Source organism: Chenopodium album, chromosome 11 (assembly GCF_948465745.1).
Source record: "Chenopodium album chromosome 11, dcCheAlbu1.1, whole genome shotgun sequence".
Lineage (NCBI taxonomy): Eukaryota > Viridiplantae > Streptophyta > Magnoliopsida > Caryophyllales > Amaranthaceae > Chenopodium > Chenopodium album.
The window spans coordinates 17814143-17824630 of NC_137844.1; the positions used below are offsets into that span (position 1 = coordinate 17814143).

Below are 10488 nucleotides of genomic sequence, written 5' to 3' on the forward strand. Positions count from 1 at the left end.
TGGAATATATTTTATTGTTAATAAGAGAACAAATAAAAAAAATAGTGTAAGTTGGGTTAGTAGAAAAGAGAAATAATACACATATATTAGTTTGGGACTTTGGGTCCTTATCAAATAAGGAAGTATTGTAATTATTACGAAATGGATAAATAATGAATTTGTTACGATTATTACAAAATGAAGAGAAAAAAATTATCGATAGAGAATTTCTTGAGTTTTCATTCTTTAATCTTTATGTATATATCAACTTATTGAAAGACAAGCATCAGAAACATTGACAAATGAGAACAAAATATTCAAAATGTTGTAGTTTATAGCACCATCAAGCATTGGATCATGTTTAAACACATATATGGCTTATCCCTAGACAAGTACAATCTCAAAAGTACAATCTCATAATTAGTGCATTATAATTAGTGACACACGTGTGATTAGCTATTAAAAAAATAGCGGTATTAAGTTTTAACATTTCTGGGTAGTAAAATGTAAAAGTGATTTAAGAGAAAAAATTGTAGGTACTAGATTGAACTATGATATCCCTCACAGCACCGATAGGGGCTAAAATCGTTAATGAAGCACCAAAAATGATAGAGAACTGCAATGGCAAAAAGCATAGCTTATTAGACTTAAATCGGATTATTAGGAAGAATTGAAATTTATAGTCAAAATAAGTTTTGAAGAAAACTTACCCAGTTACAATACCAGGATAAGCTGTATCTCTTGGGTTTGCATATTATCAGCCATATTATACAAGGTAACTACATTAAATAAAATTAGCGTTAATATTAGACAAGTACAATACACGTATATGACCTATGTATGTATTAATAATAAAGACTTACATAATAGGAAGTGGGTGCGAAAGCAATTCCCCCCAACACACTTAAAAGGGAACCGAAGAATGGGAATGCAATTCCCACAAACATTGTAAAACCTACATGAAAGATCATAAGATAATTCATAATCAAGCTCTTATTAGGACAGTTAGGATAAGAGAAAATCTAACAAGATCACCACACACCAATAATTAATATATACAAATTATAATTTACTTAATCAATATGATGCATTATTTTTTCAAAAAACAAAAAAAAAAAAAAAAAAAATAAAAAATCAATATAATGCAATATTATTTTTATTTTAACTTTTTTTTTTAAAGATCACCATAAGGTGGGAAGTCAACATATCGAATTTTATATAATATAATTAAAAAAAAAAAAAAAACTTACCAACGTATGTAGAACGAGTGACGAGACGAAGTGTGCTACTAGGTTTGAATTTCATTTTCATCACAAGGAAAGTTTCCATCATATCAAAAACCGGCATTGCAAAGACCTGACATAGAAATCGTTTCTTAAGTTTAATAACTCATTCAAAACAAGAATTAAATAAAACTACATAATAGTTTTGACGTACCTGATAACTTCCAATAACATGAATAACAACAAAGATATTGGCAGTAGCAATGAGCCAACTAGGCTTTTGAAGTGAGATCAAAATGTTATCTTTCACGAGTTTGCCAAACACAAGGTAACCAACAAAAGCTACCGGAAAATAACATAATGCCACAACAATATAAGCAAGCAGAGATCCTTTCCACATAGGTTTTTTGGAAGGTTTTTCTGGGGTAGAAGGAATTGTTGCTTGGATCTCCAACACGACATTGTGACCAGAAAAAGCGAATGCAACTGTTCCTAACCCACTTAAAAATCCAAATACTTCTCCTGCATGAGTGTTGTATCTACTGCCATAACTTGTGTCTGGTTGTACACCCTTTATTAATGAAGCTATCCAAGCAATGGCAGAATAACTGAAATCAATACAAATCACTTTCTCATATCAGTATCTATATATATACTTTTTCTGTGTTAAAATAATAGTAAGGCTTTCTATATTTTAGCTAAAACAAGATAATGGTTTACTCTTTTACTTTTCCTTGTTTGAAATAAATAACTTATTCTACTTCCTCTATTTCTTTAGTTAAAACGTTTTAATATTTGTTTGTTTACAAACTTTATTTTACTAACTTTTGCTATAGTTTCAATGTTGATCTTATTATATCAATTGTAATGTTTCTTTGTTGCTAATTATAGATATTAAGAGTTGAATTTGTATATTGATAAATGTGATATAAAAAAACTTCAACTAAATAACATAAGATGTATTATTTTATTATAGATCACTTTTCTTCCAAAAATATATATGGTTACGTTGCCTATTAGATGATTTCATCTAGTCTTTCATCGAATAACAAAAAATGTAACCATCGAAAAAAATAAAATCAAGTGGGTAAATGGGTAATATTCATAAAAATTGCCAATAATGTCAAATATCTTGTAGAAACAAAATAACAAATGAAAGAGTAGGAATAGAATATTTCAATAGAGACTTTAGAGAAGTTAAAGTCAGTATTTGATTCATACAATAAGTCCGACAAATATGCATTCAAAGTCTTTTTGGTTACGTACTTTTTTGCCTTTTTAAAATTGTTATTTTTTAGACTTTTCATGTTTTGGTCCATGTTTCCCTCGACGAATATTCAACGTAGACAAGGGTTATCAAAGTCCTAAATCCTTTTGGTTTACTTACGTTTATTATTCATCATTATTTTTCAAAACGAAAAATCTGAGGAGTTTCACAAAATCTAACATGGTATCGGATTCAACGTGACACAAAAGTTACGGGTTCGAATCTCATCCACCCTCCACTTTCAAGTTGAATATTAAGCGCTGGGTATGAGGAGGACCCATGTTGCATCCACACTTCTAGCCCAAACGGGCTCTCGTGTGAGGAGACGTAATATTACAAAAACTGAAATTTAAAACTCTTTACTTTTCTTGGATAGTTCATAAGCAAGGCAAATCCAAGTTATAAACATAATTCACTCTATTATTCCACAAGTAGCTTCTCCATTTTTGTTATACCACACTATGTATACTTTTTAATCGTTCATCAATATGATAAGTAAAATCATTCTTTAATGACTAGTTAAGATGAATCAAAGATCTTATATAACTATATTTTTAGTTATATACGGGGATGATATAAGAGATTATAAATCAAAGCAAGATTTTAAAACTTTTATATACACGGAATATGAAATTCTAATATAAACAACAAAATTTAAAGGGTACAAAAACTTACCTCAAAGACATAACCGCGGCAGCAAAAGAGACACCAGTGATGGAGTTAAAGTTAGGTAAATTAGAAAGGAAGAACTGAATGGAAGCGAAGATCATAATGAAGTAAGTGAGCTTGATGTGTTTTCCATGCGGAGAAACAATATTATAGAACTTCTGGAGTGAAGTCCCTCCTGTAACCATGTAAACAATGTCACAACCCGCCTGAACTATCAATTGTTGCGGCACAACAAGCCATAGTCCCAATTTATCTCCAAATGCGTATTGCCCCAACTCATGATACCTATCAAACCTCTTTCCCGGTATCATCTCATGCATTTCTACCATTTGCCATAGTGTGTATAGCGTTACCACCCATGACATTACTAAGATTGTCACACCCGCGCCCCTGAAATATATTAAATCATTTCTCATCATACAATCATTCATACTCTGTTTTAGAGAGTCACAATGGAAATGATAATGATGTAGATCGACTAATTTTGATTTTTGGATGTCCACATCATACAAACGTACACTATGATGCGAAGCTATTGTCATTTACAGATTGCCCCAGGTCAACACCTAGATGATCCACAACACTTTAGATTAGATCACCGAGTGAGTTGTATGGAAACTAACAATCAGAATTAAACGATATAATTACATTCTAAATTACAAATTTAAGGTGAATCCTTCCCATACATATTCCCAACTTTTAATAACCTTGACGAAATTTAGATATAGAATTAAAATTATTCTCAGTTATTACATCAACTTATTTAATCATCTAATAATCAGAAGAATACTTCTTTAAATTCAAATTAAGTCAATAACCTTCATATATATGGATGGAATATACATCCCAAAAATATATAGATAAATAAATAGGAAATTACAATATCATGTTACCAAGTATCGTTTAAAATTAATTACAACATAAAAAAATAAATAATAAGTTCGTTATGTAACTATGTAATAAGGTCAAAATTAACTTTTTATAATTTTCACTTTTATGCAAATGTTAACTAGATTTAACTCTATTATTAAAAATAATATTTAACTACTTTATCAAACTTTAACTAGGTTGTTATTTGAATAGGAAACTATATAAATAAATTTGGCAAGAAAATGAAAAAATAAGAGTGTACATACCATCCAAGTTGAGACATAGCATAAGGTAAACCAAGAATACCAGCACCAACCATACTAGTAACATTATGAGTGGCAGCATACCACCACTTCCCCTTCCGACTAGCCGTGATCGGAAGCCAATCATTAAGAGCTTTTTCATTCTTTAAACTATTTTCATACTTAAGAATGTTGTCGTTCTTAACGTTCTCATTCTTCTCAACTTCCATGATCGATTGCTCGATCGAGTTGCTACCACCAATATGATAGTCTAGCTACCTTATATGATAGTAAAATATGACTTGATCGATCAAGTTTAATTTCTACTACCAATATGATAGTCTAGCTACCTTATATGATAGTACGACTTTTTTGAGGTAAGTTTGTGTTAATATTCACATATTTATATATGTAGATCTAAAGATCTTAGATGGTGCAAAGACTTGCGTCTCTTAACAACCTTTGTAGAATTGTAGGTGTTTTCTACAATATGACATACTCTTTTATTGTGTGTGTCATTTGTTGACTTTTAGCTTTGACCAAGAGATTATTTTACATAAGTAGTTTGATAATTGTTTACTATTTGAGTAATTTTCTATGACTAATTACATGATTCAGATAAAAATAATGATTAGAAAAAAAAAAATATGATGCCTCCCATTATTCAATCATTCTGACATTTCATGTCATGACAAATAATATATAATAATTTATTAATTTTATGCCAAAGAATTTGCATTGAGTCATGATCGAAAGTCATTCAGCAGCTACTTATTAAATTAGCTTTATTAATTTAAGGGCTAATTTACTCAAAAAATACATTTTTAATTAGATACCCACGTTAACACGTTTTGATAAAATAATAAATAGAAGAAAAAATTTGATTGGGTAGAAGAGTATATTGAAAAATAAGTACACAAGAGAGAGGAATAACAAACTTTTGGATTATCATCAATAAGGGACGAATTTTGTAATTATTTTTATGACAAAATAAAAAGTAAAATTGAGATTGCGGTACCTGTAATTGAAGGTATTGAAACTTTTTGTTTAAGCTTTAATTTAAACAATATGATAGTCTACCTTCGTATTAATTTTTGTAAATTCAATTACTATTTCCTCCATTTTATTTATGTTGATGACATGTGTTCATAATCACGTTTGTCAATTTATACCTTCAAAGCTCTAACAATTACAGAGTAATATTTTAATTTATTGTTAATTAAAAATTATAAAATTTGATTTTTTTTTTTTTTTTTTTTTTTTTCAAATTATGCATTGAGACAATTCTGACAAAACCTATGTACAAATTATTACAAAAGATTATACTAGTAGTAGAGAAAGAAATGATACTTTGTATTTTTCAGTTTCTTAAAGTACACTTGGTTTGGATTGATAAAATTGGAGGGAAATGAAGTGGAGAGGAGGAGAGAAAAAAAAAAAGGATAAGGGTGGTGTGGGAGCGTTCCATCCTCCCTTGTTTAAATACCAATTGTCATTGGTACATAGAAACCTAGGAGGAAAGGGAAATGAAAGATATCATTTATTCCCGCCTTTATAATAAAACAAATTCTTTCAAGGTTAGAAAGATTTGGATGAAAAATGTAACACTACTTTCTCCTTTCTTTTTCTTTCCTCCCTTTCCTTTTTATTCCAATTTGCTATCTAAACAAACTGTAAATGATGATGATCCTTCTATTAATTTTCATTTCTTAAGTGATGATCCTCTAATAAGAAGAAACCTGTCGTGGTTGAGGTCCTTGTTGATGATGCTCTCACAACCAAAAAATAAAAATAAATAAATAAATAAATTTATGTGTAGTACAAAAATAGATTAATGAAAAATAATAGTCAAAGTTCACATTTTCACATGCTTAGATTCCAATATTGGTTTATGTAATCCGTCATTTAGCCTCTTAAAGAAATAATATTATGATCGAATGATTGGAAATTTGCAAGCCAAGACGCCTATAATTGAATTGTCAAACATAATAGTATGAAACATTTAAGTCAAAAACTGTTGTTTTGATGTTAAATTAGGACCTTACGACCAGTTAGGGGTGGGACTAGTTTGATGAAAATTAAATTGAAAAGGTAGATCAAGTGGTGTTATATTAATTCCTAGGTCATGTTTATCATACTCACTTCCTTTGACTTTACAAATTTATCACTATATACGTTTAATCAGTAAAATTAATAAATTTGATATAAGGCCCGATTTTCTTTACCTTAAAAAAAAAATACTCGTAATAATATTCAGTAAAATTGATTTCAGTTCAGCAAAATTAATTTCAATTTAGCAAAAATAATTTCAGTTTAGTAAAAATAAGTTCAGTCCAACAAAAATAATTTCAGTTCAACAAAAATAATTTCATTTCACTAAAATCAATTTCATTTCAATGAAAGTAATTTCAATTCAGTAAAAATAATTTTAGTTCAGCAAAAATAAGGTGAAGTGAAATACGGGGCCTAAGTTGTGTTTGTCGTTGATTCAAATTCCATAGTTTGTCATGTCCGAGAATCTCTTTTGGCTTGGCCTATGTCACTAATTTTTTTTATTTTTTTTTATTTTTTTTTTAACGGGATGCAAGCTTATAATATTACGGAGTAAATGACTCCAAATTAGCCAAAAAGCTGATACAGATTTCTTGAGGGTACTCCTCAAGCCACACTCTCATCTCATTGATGCTAAAGCTAAGTTGAGCAAGGTCATGTGCTACCTTGTTTCCCCCCCTTTTTACAAAAGAAAAAGAAACAAACTCACAAGAGTTAGATAACATAAGAATATCTTTAACCAGATGCCCAAAATCTGTAGCAGCAGTGATCCTCTTCTTCAAATGGTGAAAGAGCTTAAGATTGTCAGTTTCTTGCACGAAATTATGAAACCCAGCTTCAAGAGAAGTAGACAATGCAAAACGCATAGCCAAAGCCTCACCCACATTAACAGGAATCCTGCCAGGGAGCTTCATACACATAGCAACAACCATATCTCCAACAGAATCCCGAGCAGCCCCTCCAAGCCCACAGAAAGAATTATTAAAAGAAGCAAAATCAGAATTGATCTTAATCACACCCAAACTCGGAGCTTCCCAGACTGCATTAAGCTTTGTATGCCCTGCATCAACACTACTAGCTTCAAGGGATTGAGCAAACTCCCTAATGATAGCAGCAGCTTTAGAAATAGTCTCCACTTCATCTCGTTTCTGGTTCTCAAATACCCATTTGTTCCTACGAAGCCAGATTCCCCACGCAAGACCCCAAAATAAATCAGCCCAATCTTTAATTTTAAGTAGCTTCGTTAAAGACGAGCACCAATTACTGATATGATTATCATCAGAATTAGTAATAACCAAACGAAGGGGGGAGCAACGCCACACTTTTCTAGCTTCAGGACAGTGGGCAAAGAGATGTAGCTCTGTTTCCATACCTTCCCTACACATGGGGCATGTTGCATCAACGATCAAACCTCTTTTTCTCAGATTTCTCCTCACCGCCAGACTCCTTTTAACCATACGCCACGCAAAGTGTTTGATTTTTGGGGGAATTTTGGCATTCCATATCAACTTCCAATCAAAGTCAATAACATCCTTCGATGACATAGCCCTGTCACCTTCATTATCAGCAAGCAGCAAATTATAGGCAGTTCTAACTGAAAAATTCCCATCTTTTGAGAAGTGCCAACCCCACTCATCAGATGCCACCAAAGCGAGGGATAGTAAGAGACTTAATGCAATCAATTTCTGTCTACGTGAACCATGTCGAGAGCATCCCATCCTGCCATGGATTACCATCCCATAGTTCATTAACAAAACACGGGGCCTTTGAAAGCTCATCAACCTGAGAGAAAATTCTGAAATCTGGAAGGCCTGGAAGCCAAGGGTCAGACCATATTTTGATAGAGGACCCATCACCAATAATCTTCCGACCCCCCTTAAGAATCACATCCTTAGAACTAAGGATAGAACGCCAAGTAAAGCTCATGTTAGAAGTGATTTTTGCTTCCACAAAAGATGTTGAGGGAAAGTATTTCATCTTCAGAACTCTGGTCATCAACGAATCCTCATTCATTAGAAAGAACTCTCCACGCCTGCTTTGCAAGAAGAGCTTTGTTAAAAAGTCTCATGTTTCTAAAGCCAAGCCCACCATTCTTTAATTTTTTGTTCCGTACATCTTATCCCAAGCTATCCAACAGGTTTTTCTATCCACACCTTTTGACCCCAAAAGAAGTGTCGGCACATTTTCTCAATTTCATCCAGAATACTTGGCGGCAAATGGAAGCATTGCATAGCATAGGTTGGAATAGCTTGTGCAACAAACTTAATAAGAACTTCCCTTCCGGCTTGAGATAAATAATTCTCCTTCCACCCTTTGAGTTTTTTCCAAACCCTATCCTGAATAACTTGAAAAATCAGTTTATTAGAGCTACCAAGGTAAGTTGGTAACCCCAAATATTTTCTCACTAATTTATAAAGGCGAGGAAAAAAGGAAAAAAGAAAGGAAAAAGGAAAAGAAAGAGAAAAAAAGATTAAAATTTCATTTTTTACCTTTAGAGCATGGGCAATAACATCCTCATCCTCATCCTCTAATATACTCTATCTTTTATTCTTGTTTTGACACCTCATTTACTCTTTCATATACCCCACTTTCAACTAAATTCATCCTTTTAACTATTTCTCATCCTCTATTTCCCCCACATCAATTAAGGATCCTCTTTCTCATCCTTCTCTCCCCTCCCCTACTTTTTACAAATATCTCATTATTGAAATTAGATAATAATTAACATTACATGACAATATATTTAACAATAATAAAACATGACAATAATAAATAAAATGACAATAATAAAACATGACAATCATTAACAATACATGACAATATTTAACAATACAATTAAACATGGCAATAATAAAACATGACAATCATTAACTATAAATACTAATAGTTTTGTCCCTTATAAAATTTAACGTTACAAATGTATGAACACAAATACATGAACAAATTCAGCAAAAAAAAAAAAAAAAAAACATTGCCAAGTGTCCAATAATAATTGGTGCATGTTTATGTTTTTTTGTTTAAAAAAAAAAATAATTCCCTTATCTCTCCTCATGTGTCACCCACCCACACAATTTCACCCAAATGTTGGCTCTTGAGCCAATGCTTCTTCATCCTCCATCTATAGAGGATTCACCTTCATCCTCTTTAATTGAGGATCCTTATAAAAGCTTCCACAACAATCCTCATCCTCTAGCTTCACAAAAAACACAATAAGGATGAGGATTGTAGTTCCCATTGTGGGTGCTCTTAGTGTTGAAAATTTTTGGAGATTCAAGATTTATTTTTATTAGGTAGAGTAGATTAGGGAAGATTTGAGCCTTAAGAATCAGATGGACATAAGATATAAATTAGAAGAAAAAAAAATAATTATTATATTTTACCACTCATCAAAACACCCTATTTTGATTTGAACATCCATTTTTTTTAAACCTCCCCCACAAAAACCCAAAATGTTAGATTTCACCACATCTTAACAGTAATTTCCAACTTTTAAGATAAAAACATCGATTTTTGTGCCAAAACTTGTTTTATTAAGATTTTAGGAGTCATTTTGGACCTTTGGTTGAATTTGAGGTCATACTTGAAAAAAATATAATATGAAAAAAGTCTTATTTTGCATATTAAGAATTGCATTAGTTTGCGTGATTATTGAGGTAAGTATTCTTCTTTACCAGCAATTTAAATACCTTATCATGTTCTAGGATATCAAGGGGCTGTCCTACTATTACTGGTTATAATTTGATAACCTCGCTAACGTAACACAACAAACATGTATAGAAGTTATCCTTAAAGATGTTTTTTTTTATTTTGACAAGAATCCTTAAAGATGTTAAACAAGAGTTGAATTATTACTAAAGAAACAAACATATTAACATTGACAAAAGATACAAATGATTTCCATCAATTAAAAAATACTCTATTTATAGGCAAAAGCCTCTTGAAAATATGTCCATGTTCTGATGTTCTCCTTTCAACTGTTAGACGGTATCTCTTCTTGGCACCAACAATCTCTGTTGAATTTACCTCTAACTAACTAAAGACCACTTCCTTCCTTGCTTGATTATGGGCTTCTTGATTAGGCTCGATATGACATTCATCATCCAGTTAAGATAATGATCAATATATCACTTGACTCGCTCTCAAGTATTTATAAGTCAAACGTCCTACATAGAGTCAATTCTTTGGT

The 10488-nt window shown here is 31.4% G+C and overlaps 1 protein-coding gene across 1 annotated transcript; it reads right to left on the reverse strand.

The window, feature by feature from the left end:
• Positions 1-384: 384 nt before the first annotated feature.
• LOC145568684 (lysine histidine transporter 1-like) lies at positions 385-4590 on the reverse strand. The gene is made up of 7 exons (XM_081628107.1): positions 4275-4590; positions 3145-3528; positions 1417-1810; positions 1230-1335; positions 843-934; positions 690-758; positions 385-595 (listed from the first exon to the last, which is right to left on the reverse strand). Exons 1-7 carry the CDS (start codon positions 4478-4480, stop codon positions 497-499), a joined length of 1350 nt encoding a protein of 449 aa, XP_081484233.1. The 5' UTR covers positions 4481-4590; the 3' UTR covers positions 385-496.
• Between the last annotated feature and the right edge of the window lie 5898 nt (positions 4591-10488).

Coding starts and splice junctions, on each gene's coding strand:
- LOC145568684 (XM_081628107.1), bottom strand. CDS start 4,480: ATGGAAGTTGAGAAGAATGAGAACGTTAAGAACGACAACATTCTTAAG. Junction 1,811..3,144: donor GCCGCGGTTATGTCTTTGAG/GTAAGTTTTTGT, acceptor TATTGATTTCAG/TTATTCTGCCATTGCTTGGA. Junction 759..842: donor TCGCACCCACTTCCTATTAT/GTAAGTCTTTAT, acceptor TATTTAATGTAG/TTACCTTGTATAATATGGCT.